General features: G+C 35.3%; 1 protein-coding gene across 2 annotated transcripts in view; it reads left to right on the top strand.

Moving 5' to 3' along the window:
* Nucleotides 1–13,137, top strand: part of LOC129873187 (uncharacterized) — a 41,271-nt gene extending 28,134 nt beyond the window's left edge. Inside the window, exons 13-16 of one of the 2 annotated variants that reach the window (XM_055948582.1) lie at nt 9,767–9,879; nt 10,345–10,415; nt 11,191–11,389; nt 12,239–13,137. In XM_055948582.1, the coding sequence (XP_055804557.1) occupies nt 9,767–9,879; nt 10,345–10,415; nt 11,191–11,389; nt 12,239–12,664 (809 nt within the window). In that variant the 3' untranslated portion in view covers nt 12,665–13,137. The remainder of the gene's footprint in view (nt 1–9,766; nt 9,880–10,344; nt 10,416–11,190; nt 11,390–12,238) is intronic. The other variant, XM_055949282.1, reaches the window with a different exon arrangement.
* Nucleotides 13,138–15,601: the final 2,464 nt, after the last annotated feature.

The following is a 15,601-nucleotide window of genomic DNA, read 5'->3' as shown; positions in this document are numbered from 1 at the left end:
TGCTTTGCACCGGTCAGGTTGGTAATGTCATTTGCTTCTTGTACAAATACTTGATAGCACCAAAAATTGGGAAACAAAAAAGATTTATTCTTAGGGCTAATTTCATTTTGTCCACACTGTCCGCCGGATGGTAGACCAAAGATGGAATAGAGTTCCAAAAGTTAGTTTCCTTTTTACTAAGTCTTTTCCTGCCCGAATGTGGGAGAAGACTTGGAGCATTTCCCAGTTTTGATGGGGTTCTCTAAGGATCAGCGCGAAGCTCCTTTTTATTTGCACTGGTGATGGATACATTGACGAGACAAATTCAAGGTGAGGTGTCATGGTTTATGTTACTAGGAGAGGTAGGATTAGATATGAGGATATCTGGGACAAGGCGGGAGTAGCTTCGGTGGAGGACAAGACGTGGAAAGAGAGGCTGAGATGATTTAGGCATGTGAAGAGGAGAGGCACGTATGCTTCAGTGTGGAGGTGTTAGAGGTTAGCTATGGATTGTTTCAGGAGAGGTAGAGGTAGACCAAAGAAGTATTCAGGAAGGTGATTAGAAAGGACATTGCGTAGCTTCGCGCAACTTCAGCTTACCAAGGACATGACCTTAGATAGAAGGGTGGATAGGACACAAATTAGGGTAGATGATTATAAGGCAGTAGTGTGTTGCCTTACTGTCCGTTCACATTAAGAGTCATAGTATTGCTCCTGTAGTTTCTTGGCCTTCTATTTCTGGTACTATTTGTTGTTTCTTGTACATCAATTATTGTATTTTTTTGTTGTAGTTTCGGTTTTACTTTTGTTACTGTTTGTTGGTTTTTGTACTTCAGTTACTTCTTTTTGGGGGATTGCTTTGGACTGTTTTTTGAGCCGAGGGTCTATCAGACTCTCTACCTCTGAGATAGATGTAATGTCTACACACTCTACTCTCGTCAGACCCCACTTTGTGGGACTATATTGGGTATGTTGCTGTTGTTGTTGCTCTAGAGTCCTTCCCTACTCTAGCTTTGCAAAAGCTCCAGGGTGATTTTAGGTATTATCTAGTTAATTCGTGTAATGTTGATTAACATGGTCCAGATTTGGTGAGTGACTTCGCAATGAAGGAAAAGATTTGTTTGGTGGACTGAGTAAGACATGCCTCTCTCAACTAACCAGGTGAAACATTCAACCTTTGGCTTCCATAGTGAGAAACTGAAGGACTGGGAGTGCCTTACTATATCCTTGTAACAACAATTTACATAGAAGATTCCTTTGGGATCTCCTTTCCAAACTAAAGAGTTAGTCTTATCCTCGAAAAATACACTGTTACCAATCAAATGCAAGAGCTGGCAAACCCTGTCCTTTTCCTAATTTTTGCAGCTTCTTCTGAAAGAAAGGTCTCATTCATAGTTGGTCTTGACATTCACCACAGAGGAAATATCGTACATATCTGAAAATTCCTCTTTGAAGTTGTAGTGGTCCAACCATACATCTTTCCAAAATTTGTTTTTTCTCCCATTTCCCACTTGAAAGCTGTTATAAGAAAGGAATCTGTTCCATAGAGGGCTGACAAACTTCCAGCATCATGACCCATGAGTGGATCTGGTAGCACCAACTGACTAGAAATTTTGAGAAGGATATTTGGCTGCAATAACTTTCCTCCATAAGCCATTTTCCTCATAATAGAATCTCCAAATCCATTTGAAAGGGGACTATCGTTATAGACCTTACATTTACCGGCTCCAAGTCTGCCCATTTCTTTGGGATGATGACACTGTTCCTTCATTCCTTGTTACCTTGCTAGAGGAATCTCCTCTACTTTTATCTAGATACTGAGAAGGTGCAGGGAGAAGAGACATTGTGCAGGTGGCAAAAGTATATAGAATATGGTTGATGAGGGTAAAGCTTGGGCTGCCCCCCCCCCCCCCCTCTCCAAAAAATAAAAATAAGATAAATATTGTCTTTTCCTGTTAGAAAGTTTCTTCTCCACTTCCTCACGAAATCCTAACCATATGGATAAAGATTAGAAACTCTAGCCCAGTGGAAGACCAAGACTTTAAGTTGGTAAGATACCTATGAGTTAACCATTAAACAAGCATGTGAGCTAGCTTATGTAAATTGGAAACCTCATTACTGGTATATAAGAGAATTTTAGAATAATTGATGTGGAGACCTCCTCAGACAACCTTAGAACATAATCAATCTTAGGAATAGGACTTCTTGTTCATCAGCTTCACAAAAATCAGTGTTTCATCAAGGTAGAGAATGTGGGTATTATTAAGACTCTTGTCCTTTAGAGCTGGCTTTTATCCAATTTAATTGAACAGCTGTGGATAGCATCTTACTGAGATCCTCCATACCAAAGATAAAGAGAAAAGGGGATAGGATATCCTTTGTCCAATCCACAATGAGATGAGAAGCGCCATTAATGAAAAAGAAAATCTTCCAGTGGAATTCAGAAAGAAACTCGCTCGTCCATTCTGAACCTGTCATGTTATTTAGGTTTCACCATGGAGCCTTCTTTTTCCTTTTCGTGATCTGTGTGGAAGCGATCTTTATTTTAATGTCTTCTCCATCTTTGGCTAGCACTATTATGGTGATATACTTTTACTACCTTTCGTTATACTCATCTTTATGGTTTTTGGAAAACGTCTACCTTTTTGTTTTCTCACTGAATGAAATTTGAGTGAATTCCTTATATTCTTTTAAAAGAACCTTTACTCCATCTCCATAAGATTCTAAAGGTACTACTTGCTCTTTCTGATGATACATGATACCGCTTGAGAGTCACCAAGTAATTTTGTTGCCTGATCAAATAGGTGATTTTAGTAATGAGATAAGACACCATGTTATACAGTGAGATTAACTTATTTCTTGGGGATGAGAATGCAAAGACTAGGGAAATTGGTTTAAAGGGTTGTTCTAAGAAAAGACTATGTTACATGGATCTGTTTATGGTTATGTATGTGGTAGGGATTAAGTATTCGGTATGGGCATGCCATGTTTTTTTGACATTTTTTACTTCAATTTGAAGAATTCCCATAAAGTACCCACACTTTCTCACACTTCTTTGACCCGAGTACATCAAAGTAAAACAAGGATCCATGTAAGATAAAGGGAGCTACACCAACTCACCTCAACTTTTGCCATTGTGCAGGTTTTGAAAAGTGAATGCCTTGAGATTAAGGTCAAAATAATCTTATTTAGTGTTACTTAAATTGTTTTCGATAAGTAATTAAAGCAGGTTTTTCACATTAATGGAAAGGGGTCAATTTTTTGGTTTCGTTATAAGTATCCGTTCTTCTGAAATGCAGTAATCTTAATACATTAAAACCTCTTTAAATTAATATTGTTGGGACCATGAAATATTATTATTTTGTAGAGGTATTATTTAATCGATAAATTAATATTTATTAATTTAAAGAGTGTTTTCGATATTCAATGAAGGTTAATTTTGATTACATCAAAGTCATTGTGTCTTACTTATGTATCATATTTATTGCATTAACGACTACCACAATAAATTGGATGTCAATAGCCTGTAGGATTACTCGGGTGAAAATGAAACATGTTAAGAGGTCCAGAGCTTATAAGAAATTGTGAATACCATCGAAGAAAACAATGTTGATGATGAAGTTGAAGATGATACAATACCTTTGAAACTAGTTACCTGTGAGGCAACATTTATCGTGTCTAGAACTCTTCACAATTTTTTCGTACAGTTCGAGAAGACAACACCGGAACTTTTGGATGCAATAAGAAAAGTTAGAGATAAGCTTCAACTAGATTTAAATTTTAACAAAATAAATAAATAGTAGAATCATATTTCACGAATTGTCTTACATATTTTTGTAATTTTAAAGATTATTAATTTATAATATTAATGAGAACATATATTTATATACGGGTCTTCTGAAAATATATTTATCTTATTATCTTATTATCTTATCTAAAGTAGTGAGTTTTTCCACTAGCCCAAGCTGGGACCGAAGAAAATTATTATCTTAGAGAGTTTATTAATTTATCGAGTATTAATCTGGATAGGTTCTACTGTAGCCATGTTATTTAAACATTGCCTACTATATTTGCAGTGTTCTTATTTCAACATAAAAGTACATGCTAATTTAATGAAAAAGTACTCCCTTTTCCCAATTGATGTGGCATATAATATATTTTAAAAATAATATCATACTTTCTTATTTAGAAATAATTTAATATTGAAGTTCTCATTTTACCCTTAGTGAGATGGTTTATAGCCACACAAATGTCTGACTTGTTTTAGGACACAGTTTTGGAAGTCTTTACTTATTTCTTAAACTTTGTACCTAGTCAAACACCGCCACATAATTCGGGGTGGAATGAGTACTTGTTAATTTCATGCTTTTTATGTCTCAATTTTGTTGTCACTTTTTGTTTGAGAGACAAATTGATATAGTAAGCATAAAGTTTTGGAGAGGGTGGTGGAGATTAGGGTGAGTAGGGATGTGTCTATTTATAAGAACCAATTCGAATTCATGTCGGGGCAATCGACTACAGAAGCCATCCATATCGTAAGTAGATTGGTGGAGCAATATAGGGAGAGGATATGGTGTTTGTTTGACCTAGAAAAAGCATACGATAAAGTCCATATGGGGGTTCGAAAGGAATACCGAACTCTACCCGTGTGAGGCCTCGTAGCCAGGGAGAACCATATAATCGGAGGGGGTTCTTTGGAGATATTTGGAGGCTAAAGGTGTACTTGTAGCTTACAGCAATTTAGGACATGTATGAAGGAGCCACAACCCAAGTAAGGACAGTAGGAGGATACTTGGAACACTTTGAAGTCGTGATAGGATTGCACCAGGGATCAACTCTTAGCCCATTTTTATTTGCCTTGGTGATTGATGAATTGACATGACATATCCAAGGAGAGGTGCCATGTATACTATTTGCAGATGACATAGTATTGGTTGGTGAGACACACGACAAAGCTAACGATAAATTGGAGTTTGGAGATAGACTGTAGAGCCTCAAAAGATTCAGGATGAGCTTGACTAAGACATAATACTTGGTGTGCAAGTTTAGTAATGCTACTCCCGAGGAAGATATAGAAGTGAGAATTGATATTCAAGTCATCCCCAGTGTTTTGAGAAGCGAGAAGCAGAAAAAAGCGACAGGGGCTCGATTCACAGAAGCGAGAAGCGCGAAGCGAAGCGCATGTTTTTTTCAGAAAAAACGCTATTTAGTATAAAAATATAAAATATAAAATATGCATAGATAATAAAATATGCCCCATTGGCATATTCACTTCAACTTCATCATCCATTTCATCATCATCAACAAGATTAACCATGGATGCTTCAGGATTCATTTGAGTTTTAAATTCATTTTTTTTCATAAAATACTCTTTTATTTCTTCCTTCACACTATTCGGGATCTTTGGACACACTTTAACATCTTATAACCACCAATAAGATGCTTCTTGTGACGAAATATTCCGCCATTATATGTCATATCACAAAAAACACATTTGATTTTTGTGTTACTTCCCATGGCAATTCTATATGCCCAATCTGGATTCCTTTTTTGTGCCATTAAGAAAATACAACTTACTACAAAGAAAAAATAGAATAATAATTTAGTCACACAAGTCAAATTGTCAAAACAATAACAGAGCAGCTATAGCAAAATTAAAAAAAATTAATAAAGCAGCCAGACTATGTGGAAAAAAACAGACACATGCTTTATCTTCAAAAAAAATGGCCAAACTGCTGAATAAAACTTGAAAAAAATAATTCTTCGCAGACGACAGTTGCGCAGAAATAGAAAAAGAAGAAGAAATGAAGAGAAGAACATCGCAGCAGTTGCGCAGACGGCAGAACTGCTGAATGGAAATAAAAATAGAAATAGAAAGAGAAGAACAGAAGAAAAGAAGAAGAGAAGAAGAAAAACTAACTTGGTTGAACTGTCGAAGTTGAAGAAGAAGTCGCAGCAGCTTGGAACAATTAATTATAATTTTTACAGATTTTTTTTTTTAAAAAACCCTAGTGCCGCTTTTTCAAAAAAAGCGAGCTTTTTTCTCGTTTCTAGATGAAGCGTGCTTCTCGTTTCTCCCATGAAGCGCACGCTTTTCTGAAATTGCTTCGCTTCACTGTGTTGAAGCGCTAGTGCCTCTCCTCGCTTCGCTTCACGCTTAAAGCGAGCGCTTCAACGCTTTTTCACAATACTGGTCATCCTTCGGAGACGAAGTTTCAAGTATTTTGGGTCCATCATTCAAGAGAATGAGGAGATTGATGATGATGATGTTACACATTGTATTGGAGCAAGGTGAATGAAATTAAGTCTTGCATATGGTGTTTTGTATGATAAGAGTGTGTCACTAAGACCTGAAGGGAAATTTTATTGAGTAGTTGTTAGACCAACTCTATTGTATCGGCCGGAGTATTAGCCAGTCAAGAACTCGCAAGTCTAGAAGATGAGAGTAGTAGAAATAAGGATGCTTAGATGGATGTATGGACACACTAGGAGAGATAGGATTAGGATTTAGGAACAAAGACATTTGGGACAAGGTGGGAGTGACCTTCGTGATGGACAAGATGAGAGAAGGAGACTGAGATTGTCCGGGCATGTAAAGAGGAGATGCATAGATGCCTTTGTAAGGAGGTGTGAGAGGTTGGCTAGGGTGAGGAGAGGGAGAGGTAGGACAAAGAAGTATTGGGGAGATGTGATTAGACCGGACATGATACACCTTCAGCTTATCGAGGACATTATCCTAGATAGGAGGAAATGGAGGTTGGATTAGGATAGAAGGTTAGTAGGTAGTTGGGTTTTTCCTAGTTCTCCCATATCAATATTATTATTCGTACTTTTTTATTATCTTTTTTTCTGATTTTTAATATTTTCTATTGTCTCCGTTGCTTTATTATCACTCCCCTATTATCTTATTCTTCGATTTCTATTATCATATGTTGTTTCTTTTGCTTCGGTTATCGTATTACTTGTTGTTACTGTTTTGTTCTTCATTAGTTTCAAGATGACTCCTTAACTATTGTATTTTCTTTTCAAACTTGTTCTAAATTGCTTTTTTGTGGCGAGGGTCTTTTGGAAACAATCTCTCTACGTTTACAAGGTAGTGTTAAGGTCTGCGTACACACTACATTCTTCAGACCCCAATTGTAGGATTTCACTCGGTATGTTATTGTAAATCTGATTATCCGCTCTTCTGCATGGAGATTTTGTATCCCTTATAACCGCTGAAGTGCTTACTTTTTGTAGTGTTCCTTTCTATTATGCCTAAAATCTATTTATTGGTGATATTTACGTGTTCCTATTTAAGGACATAGACAGATTTAATTGTAGAAGGGGAGCTTTGGAGTAACTAATAAAGTTGTTGTCATGTGATCAGAAGATCACGGATTCAAGCCTTGGAAACAGCCTCTGGCAGAAATGCAAGGTAAGACTGTGTACAATAGACCCTTGTGGTCGAGCCCTTCCCCGGACCCTGCGCATAGAGGGAACTTTAGTGCACCAGGCTGCCCTTTAGACAAATTTAATTGTAGAGATCAATTGTAAGAGGGAAAAACAAAGGAGTAAAGAGGGTGAACTTAAAAATAAGTTACACTATGGGACATAGAGATTCTAGTTAGCCTAACTGACGAATGGACACGCTAGAAGTATTTTTTGGATTATGTAGTTAAATTGGACATAGATTATGGTGTTTCTGAAAAAAGGGAATTTAGACATTAAAATAACATGAAAGTGCCTTTTAGATTAAAAAGAAAAAAACAGAGCATGAGAATATCGTTGAAAATCAGGTGAATCACTGAGACTATAATGGACTAATCTAATAATAATATTTAGATTCCAAGATTTAGATTTTTTTTAAAAAATATTTCATGTGTTCTGGAATTCTGGAACTAGGCAAGCTGAGTTTGCAGATTGGGCTTCTCCTTCACAAAACTGACTAAAACTTCTAATTCTGCAACAACGAAGATCCCTGAAATTCAACTTTCTGCTAGCGCGGTTGTCACCTGGATTTTGCTGTCCTTCCAATATTTAGCCAAAACTAATTCTAATCAACTCCAAAGAATGTGAAATTTGATATTTAATAGGGGTGGCAAAACCAACCCTAACCGCCCAAACCCTCCCAACTCGTTTAAGTTAGCTCAACCTATTTCAACCCATTAAAAATTGGGTTGATATGTAACCCAAATTGGCTCATGAGAAATCTTGTCAAATGTTACTCGTTTAAAAAATAATATTGTCAAAATATTTTTAAAAAACTTTTTTTTAATTTGATATGTTATATATAGTTATAATAAAAAATAATAATTTTATTAGGTACTAAAATATTTTAAAAGAACAAATAAAATAATTAAACGTAGTAAAAATTAGGTTGGGTTTTGACCCATTCTATGACCCATTACCCAACCTATTTTGACCCAAGCAAATTTGAGTTAGGTTGGATCTTGACCCGTTTGTTGTCTTGACCCGTCATGACATGCCCAAATTTGACCCATCCCGCCCAATTGCCACCCCAAATATTTAACTACTTTCTACTATTTTTCAACAATCCCCTATAACATCCAATCAAAACTTTACTATTTAATTCAAATTTTGATCAAAACATTGGATCCAAGCAACTCAACAATGGTGGAAACTTTTTGTTTTTTAGATGGAATCAAAAGATAAAGGGCATCCCGATGCACTAAGCTCCCGCTATGCCCAGGGTCCGGGGAAGGGCCCGACCACAAGGGTCTATTGTATGCAACCTTACCTTGCATTTCTGTCAGAGGTTGTTTCCAAGGCTTGAACTCGTGACTTCCTAATCACATGGCAGCAACTTTACCAGTTACTCCAAGGCTCCCCTTCTTTGATGGAATCAAAAGATATAATCAGTATTTGTAGAAACAGATCACCAGCCTATGCTCAGATACTGATTGAGGAAATTAAATTATAAAACACAATAGAAATAGAAGAAGTAGAAGGTATAAACTAGATGCAACTTTAATTATAATAGACATTGGTAAAAGAAACCAAATACCTTATATTATAGGAATCAAATAACACCTAAGTTATTTGGAACCCTCAAGAGACGTGAATCCTCAATCAAGTACCATTGCAAGTTGGACATCTATAAAGGAAGAGAACCTTCAATGATCTCGACAAGGAGTTCAATATTCATTCAAGTCTAAAAAGATGAAGATATAAAAAATATTTATATTAGGGTTGATTCAGAACTAACAACAACAACAACAACAACATACCCAATGATATTCATAATTAACAAATGACCTCAATACTTCTAAACTAGTTCTTAAAAGCTAAATGGCCGAATTAACATAATTTGAAAACATCAGTACATTCCACGATCGCGGACTTTGCAGAATCAGCTATGTCCGCAATTGCAAATGGAAGTCAAGAAAGCGGTCTTGGGGAGTCTGGCCTTCTTTGATCCTATGAGGCTTCTTTGCTGCCTCTAGGGTTCTAATTGCCTTAATATTGATATCCTCCTTTGAGATAGCCACTTTAGCATATTGTGGATCTTGAAAGCTTCTTGAATGGATCTTCCAAGGCATCTTAAGCTACTATTGAGTAATTGGAATCTCCTAAGCTAATGATGTCTTCTTGGATGCTATCAAATAACAATGTTTCTCTCTCTCCCAGTCTAAATATGTGTGTAGTTTCGATGGTGCAACCAGCTTCTTTGTTTTCGTCTTGAAAACCGCTCGTAGGGCAGGTTCCTTGTTGGATTGAATACTTAACAGTATACTTATTGTGGTCCAACAAAACTGCATAGCTGTAACTTCCACTCCTTTCTCAGGATTGGCAGTGGCTGGAGATCCAAGTTTCAAAACTTTTGAAGCTGCATTTCCATATGTTGTTCGGAAGCTTCTCTCTGATAATTCTGTTGCTTCGAGGAAAATTCTACATTCGGTACTTTACAGCTTTATACATTTGGTCTCTAGTCATACTGTAACTGACCTTTATGGTGTTTCCGTGACATATTAAAAACCATATTTAAAATGGTGTTCACCAAGCTTGTTCTGTTTACTGCTTTATCTAGTAGCTGGCTTATGGATGAAATTTTGTTGACTTAATAATCTCATATCTAATTGGGGAACATTAACTTTAGAGTAAGTTAGGCATGATAGTAAATGTTTTTTTTTTACAGTGAAGTGGGTGAAGATATTTTTTTCTTGACACCCTCATCTTCTACTCCTTGTTACTTTTATTGGAACTCGCTTCATGCTTATCTTATCTTGAGAATTTCTTCTCCTTGTTTTGTTTTACAAAATCTTTTCAATTTTTACTGATAGAGTGATAATGTTAACAAATAGATGACTTTTAGACTTCTGGATCACCCTTTTCTTCAATGTTATCTTTCCATGTCCTATTCAGGTGGTATTAAACAGAAAGAAAGAATTTCAGTGGCAAAAGCTAGCCCTTTTCGTAAGCGTGGCGGCAACTAGGTAACATGACATAGTCCTTTGTTCATTGTACACTTGTTTTTTGTTTTTCTGTTCAGTAGATTTTCAAGTGAATTTTATTGTTGTTTCCTAGTGTGTTCTAAATGCCTCTCCTTTGACATCCTCTGCTGTTACTTTTGCATAAAGGAAGAAATTGACAAACTTTTCAATAGATATAGGAGACCAAAACTGCTCATCTTTCCTACCTGACCTTCTCATTATCTTTTATAATGTCTTTCTACTTTGCTTTTTCAGTTCTTCATATCGTGTTTTATATGAGGCTAGAGTCTCTCCTTTCTTTTTCTTCCTTAACTGCTTCCTCAAAGGATGTAGAAACTGTCATTTCATGTATCCAGTGGTGAAAGGCTCTCTGTGTCATTGGGACTTGAGAGCAGTATTATGTGTTTTGAGTAGATGGAAATATTTTAGCAGGAGAATAAGGAGGGGAGAGAAGGAAATTAGCCATTTCGTCTTTTCCTTTCTTTCTCTGACGACGAATGACAAGCTAGTGTATTGGATATCTTTTCAAGAAGCCTGAGGAATGGGACAGTGGACTAATAGCAAATTTGTTTCCCTGAACTGTTACATCTCCCAAGCAATATTTAGGAGAAATGCACATTTCGTACAGCATTATGCATTCTCTATTCAGTGAGGAAGTCTGAAAGAATAGATTTGATGGGCCAGTTTGCTACTGTATTTAGATTCTCTTTCAGACTCTATGGCAATTCAAAGCTTTTTCTCCTAGTACGTATTGGATGTTGACTGCTAATTTTTCCAGGAAAGGGTTGAACACTATTATGGCACCAAATCCTCAAGCATCTCTTGCTTATTTGAACTCTATCATGGCACCAAATCCTCAAGCATCTCTTGCTTGTTCTTCTGATGGAGCTTCTGGTATATGTGATGTTGTAAACTTGGTGTTGAGAATACTACCATCTAAAGACGGTATTGTGCTGAGAAGATTGCTAATGACAGCAGTGAGTACCTTTGCCTGATTGCCTTTGACCTGATATTCTTTTACTGTTACTTGATATATGACAACCTGTTTTTCTAAAAGAATCAAAGGTTTGGAAATTATGGGCCTTAAATGGGATCCGGAGAGGGGCTGGGGGTTGGAAGTAGGTTCTCGCATTGAGCCCATATGGTTTGTTTAAGTATCTAAATTCAGAGATGGAAAATATTTGGAGGTAAAAAATTATGTTGACCTAGTGTTCTCTTTTTTACACTTTGGAAAAGCTAACCAATGTCTACATATTAAGTTGCTCGGAGTCTTCACTTTCGTGCCGCACCCGTGTCGACACGACATTGGTGTGGGATCCATAACGGATTTGGTTCACCAAGTTTGGGTACTTTGACCAAAATCAACGAAGAAATTTGGGACAAATACAATAATTTATGTAATCAAAATAAAAACTAGGGTGAAATTGAAGAAAATGGAGTACCTTGTATATAGAAATTTCTATGTCAGTCCTTTTCCTTATCTCATCTTCAAGGATTATTCTCTTGATCAATATTTTTTCCTCATAATACCATATAAGTTTCTCCACATAATATCATATATTACTCGATCTTAGATACTTGAATTATATTTTGCCTAATAGGTTTTACGGGATCCTTATCTACCTAAATTTTAACTTCTTCTGATTCCGGGGAACGAATAATCTCCGCACCAGTATCCCTACTTGGATCGGTACACCTGAATCTTAAAGTTTAGATCATGAAGGACCTGACCTCTAGATCCACACCCGCTCGAATACCCGCACCCGAGTCTGAGCAACTTAGTCTATATATTGTGTCGCAACTTGATATCCATTTCTCTGTTGTAGGATGGTGCTTCATTAGTTAGAGCATTTATTTCCAAGGAGGCAAAATTCTTTCGTCAACACCTTTGCAGAATTGTTGCTGATATACTGTCCCAGTGGATATTTGAAACACTTGGAAATAATACAATTAGCTCCCAAGTGCAGTTAACTGGTGCGCCCAATGTTATGCTAGGATCGTCTTCGGCTGTATTCTCACAGGACTATGATTGCAAGTCAATCCTCAGAGATCGCCGGCTTAAACTGATTCTGTTCAAGGTGTTAGGTTCTGCAAGAAAAAGTCCGATACTGATGATGAGGTTTTCCTGCTTCTCATGTCTGATTTTTATCAAAGCATCAGCTTTGGCTTGTCATCGGTTTTTGGTTTGTCTCTCTATGGCTTACCTGGATCGTGCATCACTTGCTCCACGGGAAGTTGTAGTTGGTGCATAAAGTTTGGGGTGGACCACAGGCGGTTGAGTGATTCAAAACCCTCTTTTACAATTTAGATTTAAGGAGATTGCAACAAGTCACATCTTACAGAAGCCATGAATACCATAATCTAGTAGCCTAGCAAAGTGGATTTTGTTTACTTGCTTGAAGCGAAAATAGACTCTTGATGTTATAGGAAATTGTATAGAACAGGTAATTTTAAATTTGTCATCTCCTTGTGCAACCATGCTGGTTCGAAAGATTTGTACAGACTAAGAAAACCAAGAAAGCTTCTTGTACTATATCAAAAATGAATGCGGCTTCTTGTATAATGTTAGATTGAGGGTTCTTTTATGGGAAAAATTAATAGTTCGACATTCAGAGATGTTCATTTAGGATCTCGTTGGAAAGCCACTTGTTAATTGGAATTGGTGTAATTATTAGGATAATAATTATCAGCTTAGTAATTATAATGATCTGTTTGTTTGTCACAATGTAATTACAATGTAATTATAAGTGTACTATTTGGTTGCACAAGTGTAATCATAAGATTATATTAAATTTTAAAAATAAAAGTTAATTATCTAAATTTAAAAAAATTTATCAGACAAATAAGAGCCTTTATGATTCATATTAAATTAAATATTTAAGATATATATTGTGTTTTGAAAATATATTAATTAGTAAACATATGTTCTTAGCTAATATTATAAAAATAATGACTTATATTTTTCAAATTAGTATATTTTAATTAATTAAATCCTAAATATTATAAGTACAAGATTTCTATGAACATCATGAAATGCATATTTGACAAAAATATAATATATCAAGTCTAACTAACAAACAAATGACTTGCGGGGTAAAACATCAAATCAATACTACTAAAACAATTGAAACTTAAAATATAACATAAGTTTTAAATTCAAAACAAAAAATTTAACATAATACTCTTATATCAAATTTCAACGTAACACACGTAAATATGTTTTGAAAGAAACAAAAATGTAAGTCTATAACCTTATTCAATAATGAATTCTACTTTAATTTAAAAATTAGAATACTAACAAAATTATGCTAGTGAAAAAAATAAACATAGAATAAATAAAAAAGATAATACGAAAAATATTCATGGAATCACAGATTGAGAAGGAAATGAAATATAAATAATATAAAATAAAAGTATATCTTTAAAAAATATTAGAATGATAAAAATAAAAAAGAATTTAAATTAATACAACAACAACAACCCAGTGAAATTCCACAACGTGGGGTCTGAGGAGGATAAAGTGTACGCAAACCTTACTCCTACCAAGGTATGACGGCTGTTTCCGAGAGACTCTCGACTCAATAGAAGCATAAAAAGAGGTTAGATAAGGCTAAGAAGTTCAAAGCGATATGGAAAAACAAATAACGAAAGCGACACAGATAAAATAAAGTAATCAAAGTACAGAAAGTAATAAATAATAATAGAAATCAGATCACAAGACATTATAGTGCGCTAATGCGCCTACTAATACGAAAGAATAACGAGACTATGTACTAGCTTTCTACCCTAATATGGGTCCTCCACACCCTCCTATCTAAGGTCATGTCCTCGGTAAGCTGTAACTGCGCCATGTCATGTCTAATCATCTCTCCCCAATATTTCTTCGGCCTACCCCTACCTCTTCTGAAATCATCCATGGTCAACCTCTCAAACCTCCGCACTGAGGCATCTGTGTCTCTCCCCTTCACATGTCCAAACCATCTCAGTTGTATTTCTCGCATCTTGTCTTCCACCAAGGCCAATATCTACAATATCTACAAAAAATAATTTGAAACAAAAAAATAAAAATAAAAATAAAAGGAAGAAATTTAAAAGTAACCAACTTGTAATTACACCATGTAATTACTAGTAATTCATAGTCTCGTCTTGAGAATTGAATAGTGTAATCACCCTTGTCAACTACACCCAATAACAGGCTGATCAAGTAATAACATGACCAACCAAACACAACACACAGTGTAATTACACCAAATCTAATTACTAGGTTGGTTTTTCAAACAAGCCCTTAGGGTAAATTGGAAATCAGTGTAATTTCTAGTGTCGTGCTTGATTGCACAAGTGTAATTATATATTTTGATTCTTTTATTATATACTAGTCTCTTGTCACGTGCGTTGCACGTGTAATAATTATATGGTAGGTGGTCATTTTGTGTTGAAGTATTTAGGTATTCTTCTTAATATGTATTTTCTTTGTCCCAATTTATGAGACGGTGTTTGATTGGGCATAGAGTTTTAAAAAAAAAAATTAAAAATTTATGGTTTTAAATAAGACATAAGTATTTGTATGACTGCAAATCATTCTACTAAGGGTAAAATGAGATATTTAAGCTAGCTTTTACTATTTATAAGAATGTGCTTTTGTAGGACTGACTTAAAAAGAAAGTGTGTTACATAAATTGGGATAAAGTGAAAGTAATAATTATTGATATCATCTTTTATGCTGTGTGTAATGATTTTGTATCCAATACAAATCAATGGGGTGATTGTTTACTAATTGACTTAATCAATTGTCTCTATATAACGTTATTCTTACATTTGTAGATCGGGTTCCAAAGTATTGTAGCATAAGCATATCAACACAAATCTATTGAGAATTATCATTCAATCTAAGTGCAAAATTCCAATCATTAAGAAAACTTAGAAGAACAAATTGATATGGAGATTGATTGAGTTTATTAATTGGTAAAACTTGTTTAGAAGTATTTTTAATTTATCTAAGCATTTGATGTACATCCAAACTCCTCAAGGATCAACATCTTAGAAACCAAAATCTATCAATTAGCCAAAACTACTGGAAAAAAGCAGGTGTTGTTGAATAATAGAAGCACTTTGGGAACATTGTGCAAGCATAAATTGCTACTAAATATTCATAGTGTTTCAAATTGAGTAGCCAAACATAAATTAGTCTT

Source organism: Solanum dulcamara, chromosome 1 (genome assembly GCF_947179165.1).
Source record: "Solanum dulcamara chromosome 1, daSolDulc1.2, whole genome shotgun sequence".
In the NCBI taxonomy this organism is placed as follows: Eukaryota; Viridiplantae; Streptophyta; class Magnoliopsida; order Solanales; family Solanaceae; genus Solanum; species Solanum dulcamara.
Note: the sequence above shows the minus strand (reverse complement) of the source record. Positions and strands in the feature narration are given on the sequence as shown.